Consider the following 16,688-nt stretch of genomic DNA (forward strand, 5'->3'; position numbering starts at 1 on the left):
GTTGCTGCCTTGACCTGGGACATTGAGGAGCAGGTCAGAGAAGCCATCCGGAACCAGCCGAGCCCCAGTGCATGCCCCTCTAACCGTCTCTTTGTCCCAGCAGATCTGAGGTCTCAGGTGATTCAGTGGGGGCACGACTCTCGCCTGGCCTGTCACCCCGGAATCACACGCACCCTCCATCTGCTCTCCCAATGTTTCTGGTGGCCGTTGATGAGGAAAGATATCCAGGAGTTTGTTAGAGCTTGCCCCACTTGCAACCAGCACAAGACCCCCAGTCAGCCCCCAGCTGGGTTACTCCAGCCTCTGCCAGTGCCCATGCGACCCTGGTCCCATATCTCCCTGGACTTCGTTATGGGCCTTCCGCAATCTGAAGGAAACACTGTCATCCTCACCATCGTTCACCGCTTCAGTAAAATGACTCACTTCGTGCCCCTCCCAAAGCTGCCAACTGCAAAGGAGACCGCCCGGGTGGTCTTGGAACATGTGTTTCGAGTCCATGGTCTGCCCAGGGATATTGTGTCAGACCAAGGCCCTCAATTCTCTGCGGCCTTCTGGAAGGAATTCTGCAACCTTCTTGGGGCCACCGCCAGTCTGTCATCGGGATTCCACCCACAGTCGAATGGTCAAACGGAGCGCATGAACCAGCAGCTGGAGAAGGCACTGAGGTGTGTGACCTCACGCAACCCCCGTGCTTGGGCCCAACATCTTCTCTGGGTAGAATATGCCCACAACTCACTCACCAGTTCTGCCACCGGACTCTCCCCCTTTCAATGTGTTTATGGATATCAACCCTCTCAGGAGGGAGATGCTACCTGTCCCTCTGCGCTCGCCTATGCCCGCCGCTGCCGCCGCACATGGGCCCAGGCTCGCGCCACACTCCTGAAGTCCAGTGCAAGCTATGCTATCGGAGCCAACCGGAGGAGACCCCAGCACCAGTTTACCATGTCGGACAGAAGGTCTGGTTGTCGGCTCGAGATATACCACTGCGGGTGGAGTCGCGGAAACTGGCGCCTCGCTTCATTGGACCCTTTCCCATACAGAGGGTCATCAGCCCTACGGCGGTCCGACTACTGCTACCAAGACCATGAAGGTACATCCCACCTTCTACGTCTCCAAGCTCAGACCTGTACATGAGAGCCCACTGGTCCCAGCAGCACCACCGCCTCCTCCGCGCTTCCTCGACGGTGGCCCCGTCTACACGGTCCGGCGACTGCTCCGCTCTCGACGAAGGGGTAGGGGCATCCAATATCTGCTGGACTGGGAGGGTTATGGTCCTGAAGAGAGGGCTTGGGTTCCCGCTGGAAGAATTGTGGATCCGGCCCTCATCACTGAATTCCATCGCCAACACCCTGACCAGCCATCTCTCCGACGGGGTCGGCGCAGTGCTTCTTGCCATGTAGATCCACTTCCAGGCCCTGCTGCTCCTGCTCCGGTGTCTAATCCTGACCCTGAACCTGGTTCTGAGCTGGGGCCCTCGGATGTCGAGTCTTCTGATGGAGACGGTGCCGCTGAGGATATGGACTCTGACCGCTCAGAGGAATTCTGACCCTCCGCCGGCTCCCCCTCCTCCCGCCCGGCTTGGTGGTGTTTCTTGGGGACTTCTCGGGCTGTCCCTTGGGGGGGGGGGGGGGTCCTGTCATGAGCCCTCTCCCTGCCTGGTAACACCACTAATTGTTTTCAATTATGTGCCACTCTGCTCCCTGCTCTCTCTACTCTGTCTGATTACCTCCACCTGTCTCTGCTCTGCTCCACCCTTGTTAACCTACCAGCTGCACTGCATTTACCACTCATCATGCCCTGTATAGAAAGCCCTGTTTTTCAGTCCACACTTGTCAGATCGTCTGCAAGCCTGCATCGGAACCCTGCCTGCTTTCAACTCTGACTCCTGATCTGTGATCCCGGACCTGTTACTACTACTCTGATCTCCAGCCCCGGTAAACCCGACTTGCCTTCCGCCTTACAACTACGAGTTTTGAATATCCCTGAACTGTACTACTGCCATGCCTCATTCGGTCCTCTTGTGTGTGTGTGTGTGTGTGTTTCAATAAATCCTTGATCTCGAAATTGCGCTCCTGGGTCCTCGTCTGTCTGTCCTGACACAATCACTGTAATATTTATAACAACTTTACAAAAAAAGAGTTGTTTACTGTATTCTGTTTCTTGTTCTGTACTGAGTGAGTAAAATCATCATGAGCTAACCCCCTCTAAAGGCCACTGAACCCAGATGGTTCACACTAACTGGGAACACATCCCACTACAGCTCTATGCTCTGTACTGTGAGCGCTCTGTGACATGTGGTGAGCATGTGTTTATGAGAATTGTTCCAGATCGACTCCCATGGGCCCGTCACTTTGCTGACAGCTTCCAGATGTTTGGAAGCTGTAACACTCAAATATGTGTTTTCTGCTTTGAGAAATATTGTGGGGTCATTTAACTGCTATTTCACAGTCTGCTGCCTTAAGTGAGCATTTGTTAAACACAAATACCTTCTTCAGGCTGCTCAGTTATGTTCACTGAAAGTTAAAGTGCATGTGGATCCTGTTTGTTTTCGTCTTTATGCAGTGTTAGGGATTAGCAAAACTGTCATAAATCAATTGTGTATATATAGTGGATTCATTAGGTGGAGAAATAGAAAAATAAGCCCTGCTATAACAAGCACCATACAAAGGCTAATGCATGTAGACAGTATTGTGTAATGTAATTCAGTGCCATTCATTCAGCAGAGTGTATGGGACTGCTGTACACGGCACTGATTTTCTGAGTCTCTGACAACCAGATGATTTATTTTGTAATAAATGAATGTACAAATGAATAAGTACATGTCCTTTTTATATCACTTAACAGTACTTACTTATATCACTTAACAGTTTCTGGGTGTGGAATTGATTTGGTGTTAAATCTGATTTTTCTGAATAACTTGTAGTGTAGCTGCTCCTTCCAGTGAAGAGTGGATTCTAGTTTCACTAGCTACTGACAAGTCATAAAACAAAAGCATGGACGGCAGTACTGCTGTTGAATGCCATGATGTCAATGTAAAGAGTCATAACAATATTCTGCAACAACAGTCTCCTACTTAATTTTTCTTCTTCATCGCACATAAAAATGATGGATAATAAATTATTGTATAAATAATTAAAATCTTAACTTAATATTAAAACTGAAACACAACTTAAATGAAAATAAAATGTCAATAACAAATAATCCATAGGTTCACATGCAAGCACTAAAAACACTTGATTGAAAGGCTAATAGTTATCCGCCATTGCCATACAGTGCAAAAATACAGTTAATTAAATTGTGATAGTTTTACATGAGCTTGCCCCTCATACACTGAGTCAGTTGATAATACAGAGGGGTAGTGGTGGCAGGGCAAACAGGGCTAATACCAGATGGGACTGTGTCGTACAGTCTTCTCAGTCAGAGCCCTCTGCTGCTGGAACTTTCTATTGGATGAAGAGACTCATTACCTCACCAAGCATACACTTATGAGATGGCTGAACGCAAATCAAAGCTGCAGTCATGAGCAGCCACACTACCCTATCTCAGGTCGTAACAGAACATCATTGTTTATACATATCTGCTACTTTTGGAATGTATTTATGAAATGTTGATTAATATGCACTTTCCCCTGTAAATTAATTATGTAATAAAGAGCAGAAACAGACATGCGTCGAGGCAGTATCTCTTCAAAGCCTTTTAAGTTAGCAGCAGGCGGGAACCCAACATACAGTAAAACATTATTTAAACAGAATGGGAGGGGAAAGAAAAACTGTGACAAGAACTGTGAAACTAGTCATCACAGTGGAGCAGACAGTGTGTGTGTGTGTGTGTGTGTGTGTGTGTGTGTGTGTGTGTGTGTGTGTGTGTGTGTGTGTGTGTGTGTGTTGGACAGAGAGTTAGCAGCCATCTTCTTTCTCTCAGCATTCTCTTAAATATTTACGGCAGCCAACCAGAGAGGGCTGTTCTCAGGTCAGCTGCCATCGGGCTTTTGGTGGGAGAGAGTTCGACTCTCTCCCGCCATATTCTGGTACCATTCATTCATATTTGGTCTTCTTCCACAAATAAGCTCTTCTTTTATTTTGAAAGGAAACAACAACAACATTCCTCAAAATGTTTCAGTGTAGAAAAATATACAGAATGAATCAGAGATCAGTCAGATGTTTAGAAGTCCGTCCTCGAGCCACATCAGAGAGGGATCCTGCTTTGATCAAGACGTGACATATTTATAAGTGCACGCTTTTACACACAGCTGACTGTACAGTGCAAGTTTACAATGTTTATATCACAGTGGTTAGTAAGTGAGAAACATAGACAACTCCCAATGCCATAGGGATACATGTTGACTCCATGTTAAAAAGTGATTGCAGGCAAAAAAGCAAAAATGATTGCAAAACATTACTGAACTACAGATCATAGCCAATCTTAAAACAGTGATCATTCCCAAGCAACAATAATTGCCAATAAATAACCAGCTGGCAGGTTGCCACTGATAAAGTTTACGTCAGGATCATGAATCGTGGCTGCGCCTGCTGCCCTGGTCCTGCTGGACACCGGGAAGCCTTTTAGACATTTTCCTGGATTCATCCAAACTTTCTTTTTTTTTTCAACACAACATAATTTCTGTCAAATGTTGTATTTGTACTATGTTGTTTATCCTGTACACACGACATCTATTGCACGTCTGTCCGTCCTGGGAGAGGGATCCCTCCTCAGTTGCTCTCCCTGAGGTTTCTTCCATTTTCCCCCCTTTAATTATGGGGTTTCTTTTAGGAAGTTTTTCCTTGTGCGATGCGAGGGTCTAAGGACAGAGGGTGTCGTAACCTGTACAGTCTGTAAAGCACACTGAGACAAATGTATAATTTGTGATATTGGGCTATACAAATAAATTTGATTTTGATTTTGATTTGAAAAGTAGGTAAGTAAATGTCCCACTTGTAAAACTGGACTAGTGGCAGAATAACACTTATTCCTGTTAGCCTATAACTTCATACACTTAACAATGACAAATTCACCTTTTTTCCTCAGTTTTGCGGACGTAATTACTGAAGTAAAAATAAGAAAGAGAAAAACCCCGGTTGACTACCTGTCAACCTCTCACACTTACTTTGGTAATACCACCAAAAAAGGCGCAACATTACAAAGAGTCTGCAGCCATGTCAGTGACTCTGTGAGGCTGCACAGTGGTTCTTTGTACTAAATGCAAACAACAGCATGCAAACTGCTGACAATGACAATGCTAACGTGATAATGCTAAGCAGATGTAATGTTAAATATTTTCTCCATCTTTTAAGCAAATTAATATGCTAACATTTAGCACCAAACACATGGTACAGCTGAGGCCGATGGAAATGTCATTAGTTCTGCTGGTATTTGGTCATAAACCACAGAGGAAAAGTCAGGGGATCAACACAGTCACAAGGTTGTATCTTCTGCAGACATGAATGTGTCAACCAAAAGTTCATGGACGTTTTTGTTAAGATATTTCTTGTTCTTGTTCAATTTTGACCTGACAATGGCATTGGATGGAAAGGATCACTGTAATCACTTATTATTCGGGCGCATCCTCTGGGAACCCTGAATGTACAAAGTTTGGCATCAATCCATCCAGATGTGGTGGTGGTGGACTGACTGACTGATATTACAATCTATAGAGCTCAATAATCTAGAAATTATATTATATTATATTATTATATTAACAAAAATATATCTTCATTTATATTTCCTATATTTTGAAACAGTTGTAGTATGTTATTACCTACTTACTATGTTAAGGCAGTAATAGTAGACATTTCGTTCAGTTTAAAGAATAAGTATGGTGATATTTTATATTTTCTTATTGTTATATTTACATTGTGCATATTCTTGAATACATTTTGCATTTAATGAATTGTAGAGCCGAAATGGGGGTTCAAGGGGGCTCCGTTTGGATTTGCCCAGGGCCCCCTTGCATATTGATCTGGCCCTGGTTTCCATTCAAATTAGTACAGTATGAAAATAATCATGCAACAACAATTTTAAAAAGCATGGAAATGCATCATCATGTGATGTCATGTAACTGAAAAAAAAGATATGAGCTCCGGTCGAATAGTCAAACAAATGACGTCCTACTGTATGTCTTTTCCTAACCACTTCCCCTTGACCTTGATGGAAAACGTCATGAGGTCAAGGAAAGATGTGAAGGAGAATTCATAAGGAATTAGGAAAAGACCGCTAAGAGAATGGCGGACAGATCATTTTTTTAAAACTTTACACACACACACACACACACACACACACACACACTTTGAACACATAAAATGGGTAGACTACAGTTACAAACTAAATACTGTATTTTTCAAGTAAGGATTCCTGTCCAAGACAGAATCACACCTCCTAAGAAGGATGTTTTAATTGATCAATAATCATGGCTGCCATTACTACACATACTCAAAAAAGACCAGACCAGACCAGAGCCATGAAAGTAAGTGAAACATGTAAGTGGATGTTTTCAGATTTGTAGTAAAATGTTTGGAAACCATGACTACCTGGAAGATAAGAAATAGCTGTGAAAGCTAACATTCTTTGAAACATTGCCAGCAGCTATCTAAAGAATATGTCTTATGTAATGAATGAGAATGAACTTGCCAACCAACGTAATGGACCTTTAAAACTGCCCATACCAACTCCTGTGGCAGCCAAAACTGCTGGTTTTGAAATTTGACCTTTGTTCACTGATAAAATGATTCACCAGTGTCCATAGCAGGGATTTTAGGATTAGGACAGGGGGAATCTGTAGTCATATAGGCTATTAACAGGGTATTTAAAAAAATAAAGAATAGTTTAACATTTTGGGAAATACACTCAGATATAAGAGTAAGAGGAGAAGATTGATTCCCATCTCTGTGTGTACGGAGCTTGAATCAGGACGTGGTTAGCCTAGCTTAGCATAAAAGCTGGAAGTAAGGAGAAGCAGCTAGCTTGCCTGGCTCTTTCCAAAGTAAAAAAATACACCTACCAGCACCTATAAAGCTCACTGATAAGATGTTGTATCTGGTTTGTCAGGTACAGAAACAGAAATGGGGGTTACATGCTGTAAACCTTTCTTGACAAAAAAGTGTATTTATCCGCCCAGTACATCAGTGCAGCATCTCCACCTATAGCATGGGCTGCCAGATCGTCTGTGAGGATGAAGGGGCCATTGGCCACCACTTTGCGCCTCTGGCCCGGTTTGACATTGCGGCTGTTGTGATCCCATCGTCAGATGGTCTCTAGTTTTACAATTCTGTTTGTGTACAGAATACACGAGATACCGCATGTTCAATATTAATTTTTAGAATTGTAGGTGGGTGTATTTTCGTTTACTTAGGATAGAGCCAGACTGGCTGTTTCGCCCTACTTTCAGTCTTTATGCTTATCTAAGATAGCCACGTCCTGACTCCAGCTCTATACTTAATATGAGAGTGGTATTGATCTTCTCATCACACTTTCCAAAGCAAAGGGAGTTCTATATTTTCCAAAATGTTAAAATATATTTTCTCAATTTCTGACATGTTAACATTGACACAATCTTCTTGATAGATTGACAAACAAACCCAATGAGTTCATCAGGGTTAAAACCTAGAAGTACCTAATAGGTTAGGCCCAATCCTCAAACTTCATGACTCCATTGAAGCCTTCGTAGGTGAAGGGTTCGAGGACGGGGGTGCAGGTCTCTTGAGCAAGGCAGGCCATCCTGTTGCTGTCACAGCTGGTCTCGCTGCCCGGGGCAATGTACACCCCATCAGCAGAGTGGATGGACGGGTCTTCGTCAAAGTAGTTGTGAGGACGCAGCAGGATCCCGCCCCCATTGCCCACGGTTACCGTGTTGGGGATGTCCTCGGCATGGGGGATGTGAAGGAAGCCGGTGGTCACCCAGGCAACCAGGTCCTGCAGGCACAGTTTCATACACATCATGCAGATTCCTTCAGATAAGTTATATAAGATCCAGTTTACATTATTAGCTATTTTTACATACAGATTCCATCATAACACACCTCGTTTTCGATGCTTTCGTTGTCTGCAATGTACTTGCTGAAGTCGACAGCTGGAGTCCAGATGTTGTTTTGATTGTACAGGCTGCTGCTGGTCTGCTCTAAATCCTTACGCTTGGTGATGGCGACCTTATACCTGGAAACAGACCGAAAAGGCCCATAGAGAGATGGCTTTAGATGGCCAGCAGAACATACCTGCAGATCTAAGACTGCGTTGTGGCTCATAGATTTCAATCACCAGACAAGAACGTTGCTGTTGACCGATTGTGCAAATCCTCAGATTATGTTCAATGACAAACAAATGTCGGTTTAATGTTGTGGCATGCATGGCATCTACAGCATGGTTAAGGTTAGGGAAACATTTGGATTATGGTTAATAAAAATACCTTTTGTGCTACATAAAGAGCATAACCAAGATTGTGGTACCGGACATACATCCTCATGTGCGAAATCATCCAATATGGATATAATTCCTCGAAATATTCCTAGTCCTTTGAGTATCTGTAAAACACATCTTGTCTAACTTCTAATCATCAAGGCATAACAAGTGCTCACAATCATTAACTTTTGAGAATGCAAGATTTCGTTTTTTTATTTACGGCTGTCCAGTCTCACCTGGCCCAGGACATGGCCCTCTCCTCGGCCTGGCTCTCTGGGAGGTTGTCTCCTGTGAAGCTGAGCACCTGCAGCCTGTAGGAGCGCTGGTGACCCCAGCGGTTGGTCTTGTTGCTGGCAATGTGGAGATAGCGAGGAGTCTTGGTGTCGTGATGCAGAGCTGCCTCCTGTTGAGGTGTCACAGTAGACATTAGTACGACAAGATTCAAGAGTTACATTGTTGGTTGCAACACTGGTGGATTAAGAATTGTAATAATTGTTGATTGTAAAAATGAGGACGTCCTGGCCAGCAGTAGGTCATAAATTGGCTAATTGACATGTAAGTTTAAAAGACTTCAGCTTCCAGATATCCTGCAATATTACCAGAATTATAAAACATAATAAATAATTTTTAAAAAAGTAGATTGGGAGGAACGGCCTCCCTGATCTAAACCCGAACGGTCGTTTGTTGTTGGACTTCTGTGCTAGTCATGGAATGGCCATAACAAACACCATGTTCGAACATAAGGATGCTCATAAGTGTACGTGGTACCAGAGCACCCTAGGCCAAAGGTCAATGATCGATTTTGTAATCGTATCATCTGATCTGAGGCCACATATTTTGGACACTCGGGTGAAGAGAGGGGCGGAGCTGTCAACTGATCACCATCTGGTGGTGAGTTGGATCATGGGGTGGGGGAAGACTCTGGACAGACCTGGTAAACACAAACGGGTAGTGCGGGTGAACTGGGAACGTCTGGAGGAAGCCCCTGTCTGGGAGATCTTCAACTCACACCTCCGGCGGAGCTTTTCAGACATCCCTGTGGAGGTTGGGGGCATTGAACCGTAGTGGGCGATGTTCAAAACCTCTATTGCTGATGCTGCGGTGATGAGCTGTGGTCTCAAGGTCTTAGGTGCCTCAAGGGGTGGTAACCCTTGAATACCTTGGTGGACCCCGGTGGTCAGGGAAGCTGTCCGACTGAAGAAGGAGTCCTTCCGGGTTATGATATCCGGGAGGACTCCAGAAACAGTTGCAGGGTCCTGAAGGACTAGAAGTCAGAGGCAAAGCAGCGGGTGTGGGAGAAGTTCGGAGAAGCTATGGAGAAGGACTTTTGGTCGGCACCAAGGTGCTTCTGGAAAACCATCCAGCACCTCAGGAGGGGGAAGCGGGGAAACAGCCAAGCTGTGTACAGCAAGGGTGGGACCCTGCTGACTTTGACTGAGAAGGTTATCAGGCGGTGGAAGGAGCACTTTGAGGAACTCCTGAATCCGACTAACACACCCTCTATGGTAGAGGCAGAGCTGGAAGTTGATGGGGGATCATCGTTAATTTTCCTGACAGAAGTCACTGAGGTAGTCAAACAACTCCACAGTGGCAAAGCCGCAGGGGTTGATGAGATCCGTCCAGAAATGCTGAAGGCTTTGGGTGTTGAGGGGCTGTCTTGGTTGACACGCCTCGTCAACATTGCGTGGAAGTCTGGGACAGTGCCTAGGTTCCCCTATTTAAAAAGGGGAACCAGAGAGTGTGTGCCAACAAAAGGGTATCATACTTCTTCGCCTCCCTGGTAAAGTCTACTCCAAGGTACTGGAAAGGAGGGTTCGGCCGATAGTCAAACCTTTGATTGAAGAGGAACCATGCGGATTCCGTCCTGGTCGTGGAACAACGGACCAACTCTTCACTCTCGCAAGGATCCTGGAGGGGGTTTGGGAGTACGGCCATCCGGTCAACATGTGTTTTTTGGATCTGTAGAAGACGTATGACTGGGTCCCCCGGGTGATACTGTGGGAGGTGCTGCGGGAGTATGGGGTGAGGGGATCACTTCTGAGGGCCATCCAATCCCTATAAGCCCAAAGCGAGAGTTGTGTCCGGATAGTCGGCAGTAAGTCGGACTCGTTCCCAGTGAATGTTGGCCTCCGCCAGGGCTGCGCTTTATCACCAATCCTGTTTGTGATTTTCATGGACAGGATATCGATGCATAGTCGTGGAGAATGGGAGGAGCAGGGGCGGTACTGCAGTCGCTTTACCGCACCGTTGTGACGAAAAGAGAGCTGAGCCAGAAGGCAAAGCTCTCAATCTACCGGTCGATCTTCGTTCCTACCCTCACCTATGGTTATGAAGGCTGGGTCATGACCAAAATAACTAGATCACAGGTACAAACAGCCGAAATGTGTTTTCTCAGACGGGTGGCTGGCGTCTCCCTTAGAGATAGGGTTAGAAGCTCAGCCATCCGTGAGAGACCGCTCTCGTTTACGTTGAAAGGAGCCAGTTGAGGTGGTTCGGGCATCTAGTAAGGATGCCACCTGGGCGCCTCCCTAGGGAGGTGTTCCAGGCACGTCCAACTGGGAGGAGACCCCGGGGAAGACCCAGGTCTCGGTGGAGAGATTATATCTAGATGAGCAAACGTATAAAAACACATTACCTTCAGTGTTGATTCAGTAATCCCTACTATGCAGATTGCTACATTTCAAATCAATATATTCAATGTAGAACAATGTCTAAATTTAACTAAATGAAACAGAGAGTCCTATCAAATAGTACCTTTGACTCTGACACTGTGAACCAGCACAGAACAGACTCACCACAAGGGTGTGTCCCTTTCTATATTCAAGCATAAAAATATTACACAATCTTTTTTTTTACAACACACAACCACATTAATAGTAATACTGAACATGGAAAATGCATAAGTCTCCTAAAACAAATTCACAGTGGTACATTGGTACTGGTTCTTACACACCTTCCCCTACTTCCTTTCCCCACATTTCCTGCCTCCCTCTACCTCCATTATCAAATAAAGGCATACAAGAGAAGCAAAAATAAACTTGTTTTACTTGTACTTTAATTCATTTCTAGTGTATTAATCGGGGAATATGTTCATGCACTAGCAACATATATTGCATTACTGTAATATAAACTCAAACTCCACCTGTCATGTGAGTATGTTTCTAATAGTGACAAACACATGAATTATAATTTAGAATCAAAGTTTTTTACTTTTAAAATGCCTAGATTATAAAAAATCTATTCAGCGATTATTACGTGTTTTAATGTTCTGTTAACAATTATTTGATTGAATGCAAAAGTATTTAGAAATAAACCCCTTCATTGTATAAATAATGCATGTTAGTGGCAGTGCTGTCTCCTGAATGTAGTTCATGACACTAGTTACACACTCTCCTCTAAATGTTGTTGAATGAAACCTAAATGAAAGCGACTGTTTAAAGGCAGTGAAAGAAGACGGACCTGCTCGGTTTTCAGTTGCTTCTCCACCAGCTGAGGGACCATCGCGTAGTGATCAGGCATCCATGGCAGCGACGTATTTACATATTCCATGTCTTTCGTTTGAAAATAATTATTCAATCCTGTAAAAAAATAAAGCAAAATGTTTGTTACAAAACAGATATATATATATATATATATATATATATATATATATATATATATATATATATATATATATATATCATATGTCATCACTGGTTGAACACTAATGCCCAAATAAGTTATGTAAAGAATCTACCTTTGCTTAATTAAATACATCTGTTTTCACATACCATAATCCATAATTTATTTTCCACAATATGTGTACATTGTTGTAAAAGCACGAGAGTGATGTTGTAACCTTTAACCTGCAGGGTCCCAAAGCAAAACTTTGCTGCTGAGCTACTACTGACCCAGCACACATTCTTGGTGTCAGGACAAAAGTATTTTGGGCGTGTTGGGGTTTGAACTCATGACCACATCCTGGCTGGCTCTCTGGTGACCCTGAGGCCATGATTTGGCCTGTTTTTCATAACTAAACAGAATCTCCTCTTTATGGTAATATAACTTTTTATTTAGCCTCCTTTCACTGGTTAATAGTATGTTTTAGAATTGATTTTAAGATTTTGATGATTAATTTTAAACCACTTCATGGTTCAGCTCAGTGACATTGATCCTGGCAGGGCCGGCTTTTCCAGTCAGTGCCCCTCCACTCTAATCTACCGGCCTGAAGATCTGAAGCTGCGTTATCAGTAATATATTTTTAATCACTTCTCAAAAATTATCGTTTTAAAAAAAGCTTTTTATTATTTGTTTCCAGAAATGTTTTTAATGTTATTGCCTTGTTACGTTTTTTTAATTTTAATTTTAACTTGTATCGTATTAATTGTCTGGTTTTATTTAGTGGTTGCCCTGAAATGTTTTTTAAATCCCCGTTTCACCATGTAAAGCAACTAACTTTTAACTTTGTTTTGAAAGCTGCTGGACAAATAACGTTCGCTATAATTATTATTATGATGTTTTTGCATATCGTAGCAGCTCTATATTGCTCTCTGCCCTGCAGAGCTAAGCAGGTTAAAACTCACCCAACACATCCAGGTCCACCTTGAAGTTGATGAAGTGGGTGTGGATGTTCCCCAGCACCTTGTCCGCCACCTGGTGTCCGTATTTCAGATTACCGTCCACCAGGTAAGAAGAGGCGATGTAGCCGGTGGCGTGCACCTTGGCCTCCACTGAGCCACTCTGGTAGAAGATGAAATCCCACATGTAGTCATAGTTTCCTATAGCTGTGATCGTCCTGAACACCAGTGCGCTGTTCATCATCCCCCCGTAACTGGTGTGGGAGAAGTCAGAGAAGTGCCTCCGCAAGGGCTGACCCATGCTGTGCTCAAATATGCAGATTGAATTCCTAACTCTGACCGGGGCTGGGACATCGATGTAACGGTATGTGTCCACGTAGCTTGCTTCGTGGGGACAATCCACACCACGGACCAGTTCGTGTGCGAAGCGCCCAATTCCGATGCTCGAGTCCAGAAACTTGGTCAGCATCATCCCTGGAGTCAGGGAACCGTACACCGACATGGCCTCCTGTACGCTCAGCTCGTACACTATCCTCTCATCATTAAAACGCACATCGAACACCCTCATGCCTGTGAGAGAGCTGAGCCCAAAGGCGAAGCTCCAGTCCATGTACACAACGTGGTTATTGCTGATGCTGTAGCGCTTAAACTCTCCGTAAAAGAGCTGCGGGCCGATCTGCAGAGGCTTGTTTCTGGGCTTCAGTGAGCCATAGTCAGGCGACTGCTTGTAAACTATTTTCTTAACAAATCCTTTATCATATTTATCTTGAAGATCTTTTACGGTGTCGAAGTATTGACCGTTATAGAGCAGCCGCTCCACTCTCCACGCAGACGCGTTTACGCTCTGGTGGTTGACCAGCACCTCAAAGCCCACCGGATGGATGTATATGCCACTCATATTCCTGAAGAAAGAGATCCAGGTCTTTCTGTCCCCGGACCGGACTCCACGGGGCATCTGCTCGAACATCTGCAGCTTATTGTTTGGACCCACGTCGAAGCTCTCCTTCAAGATCTTCCCCATTTTGGAGAAGACCTCATCCAAAAATTTGAAAACCAAGTCGTATTCCCCGATGGTGACCGTGCGCGCAGTGATAGGAAGCTCCGTCTTGTACCTCTCCATGGTGACATCTCTGTGGTATGTCGGGTAGGGAAGAGGCGCTACTACGTACTCTTTAATGTAGCCTTGGGCACCGTAGAAGACCACCACTGTCGCCTCTCTAATCGGGTTGGCACCTTTCCCGTCCAAGTAAGCCAGCGCGTCCGCTTTCTTGGGCAGAGATAGCTCTATTAAAAACAAGAAATTCTCAGATGGCTTGGTGAGCGAGTTGGTGGATATGTCCAAGTCCTTCAAAGTGAGCATGTACTGCTGGACCTGCAAGTACTCCTCCCGGGTGAGGTCAGCGAACACGAGGCTGCGTTTGTCGTGCTTGCGCCTCAGCGGGTGGACACGCTCAGCGGAACATTTGGGTGCCCTGCTGGAGTGGATGCCGATCAGGACGATGTTGAGAATGATAGAGACAAGGACAAAGAGGATGAGCGTCCATTTCCATAGTGAGTTCATCCTCCGCTCTACCATTACGCACGGGCTTGGAGAACGGAAAGAGAGGAATGAGCCCTGCAGGGGCGAGTGGTTGGATGTTTTTGGAATAGAACCGCACCCCTCAGCTCCTCCGTGACCCACCCCTCTCATGGATCCCATGAACCCCTCCCCCCCTCTTTGAATGAAAAGTTATGAAACTATGGTTTCATGCAGCCTCTCTTCAGCTACATAGACCAACATGACTATTTTACACTCGCTTGAATATTAAAGTAAAAGTAGTAATACTACAGTGTAGAAATACTCTGTTACAAGTGAAAGTCCTGCATTCAAACTTAAACTTAAGTACAAAAGTATTATATTGTATTATTGTATTATAGTCGCTGCGTTAATGTGTTAATCACTGGACCGTTTACTTAACTCATAAAGTTATGTTTTTTAAAACATTGTCATTTTACACTCCTCATTTTACAGAGATTAACAAATTCATATTGGACCGAACTTTCTTTTTAAATAAATAATTCACAATCATAATATTTTTAGGAAAATAAATAATTTTATTCTGCACCTTTCTAGAAATTCTTCTTTTGTCTGATATGAAAAGAGTTGGGCGATGATGGAGGCCATTATTTATCTGTTTGTGTCACAGAGGATTCAGATGCTCTTCTTTCTGCTTGAAATGAAGGCTGTGCAAACTGATGAAGCTCCTGCAGACACGCCATCCACCCTCATTCTGTAAATCCTTTATAGGGGTCATAATGAAGAACGTTTTTCCTGAACTGAATATGAACTAGCTCTAAAATGTGTTGATGTTTGTTACTTTTTATTATTATTATGATTATTATTATTATTATTATTATTATTATTATTATTATTATTATTATTATTATTATTATTATTGTTATTATTATCTGAACAGTGTATTAAAGGCAGTTACAGAGTTAGATGCAGTTTTTGTCATGTGACCTGCAGTGTTTCTGTTCCAACATCTTGTTTTCTGTAGAGATATGATCTGTTCTTGTTTGTATTATTTCTTTTTGAACAATACAGTCTGCCGAGTGTAATCTATCAATTTAATCTGGTTCTGCTCACGATGGACAGTGAAAAAAAAGGATCAACGTCGATGCAAAAGAACAAAAGTTATCCTCTTTTTTATTCAACACATTATTCATTCAAAACCTGGCGCCTAAATTACAAAAATGCAACGAGACTGCTGACAGTTCACACTGACTCAAGTGACATCTGTAATAGCAATTTAAATGTCTACTGTTTAAATAATGTTCTAATAATGTTACAAGTGATGATCTGCCTATTTCTCTTTCTATGCATTTGCACAACTTTACAAATTCCCTTAGAAAGCCAGGGTCAACTGCCTTTTCTTGTCTTAATGAGGGAGGAATTGTAATTGTAATTAGGTGTGCCATTTGTTTTAGTGTTTACATAACTGTTATCAAGGAGACGGTCAGGATACTATGTTGCTCCAAGAAACAAATGTCTATGTTTATATACCCAAAGCTAAAAGGTTTGAGTTTCCCAGGACTGGGTTCATCAGATTGGAGGAGATGGCCTTACAAACATCAAAAGGAACTAATCTAACAGAGATCATCTTTGGTTTATTGCTTGTTTACAGTGAATAACAGATGGACTGATCAATCACCTATTGACTGATGTTTTATTGTTCTATAGGTCGTCAGCAGTTTGTCCCCTGTCCCCTGCTGTGTTTATGACTCGGTCACTAAAAAGTCAAGGAACAAGAGTGTGTATAAATTGTCTATGTATCTTCATTCAAACTGTGCCCTCCTACAGACTATGTTGTATTCTGTAGAACTGGTGCCAATTTGAGATCTCAAATAAATGCACAAAGACAACTCTGTCTCTATCACCATTTATTTGACTTTATATACATCTCTCCAGAGTAAAGCAGGAAAACTTCCACAACAACTTGGTGTCAGAAGTGGGATCATCGCAAGTTTCGTCTGGAACAGCAGGACGCTGGTGGTCGCACCAGCATTCTTGAAATTCTCCTCTACCTCGACATCAAAATTAAGGAAAGAGAGGATCAGCGCCTGACTGGAACTGACCTAACTACGCATGATCCAACAAACTCAAACTCCTCCATAAACTCGGTGATATGATATATTTCCACTTTTTTAAATATTAAGCAAACCTCATGACATTTTGTGAAAGACTATAATCGTCGACGGACG

General features: G+C 43.5%; 1 protein-coding gene across 1 annotated transcript; it reads right to left on the bottom strand.

The window, feature by feature from the left end:
- Positions 1 to 6,224: 6,224 nt before the first annotated feature.
- aoc2 (amine oxidase copper containing 2) lies at positions 6,225 to 14,557 on the bottom strand. The gene is made up of 5 exons (XM_029437276.1): positions 12,951 to 14,557; positions 11,848 to 11,966; positions 8,625 to 8,791; positions 8,013 to 8,145; positions 6,225 to 7,905 (listed from the first exon to the last, which is right to left on the bottom strand). The coding sequence occupies exons 1-5, from the start codon at positions 14,518 to 14,520 to the stop codon at positions 7,615 to 7,617; spliced, it is 2,280 nt and encodes a 759-aa protein (XP_029293136.1). The 5' UTR covers positions 14,521 to 14,557; the 3' UTR covers positions 6,225 to 7,614.
- Between the last annotated feature and the right edge of the window lie 2,131 nt (positions 14,558 to 16,688).

This window comes from Cottoperca gobio, chromosome 8, assembly GCF_900634415.1.
Source record: "Cottoperca gobio chromosome 8, fCotGob3.1, whole genome shotgun sequence".
In the NCBI taxonomy this organism is placed as follows: Eukaryota; Metazoa; Chordata; class Actinopteri; order Perciformes; family Bovichtidae; genus Cottoperca; species Cottoperca gobio.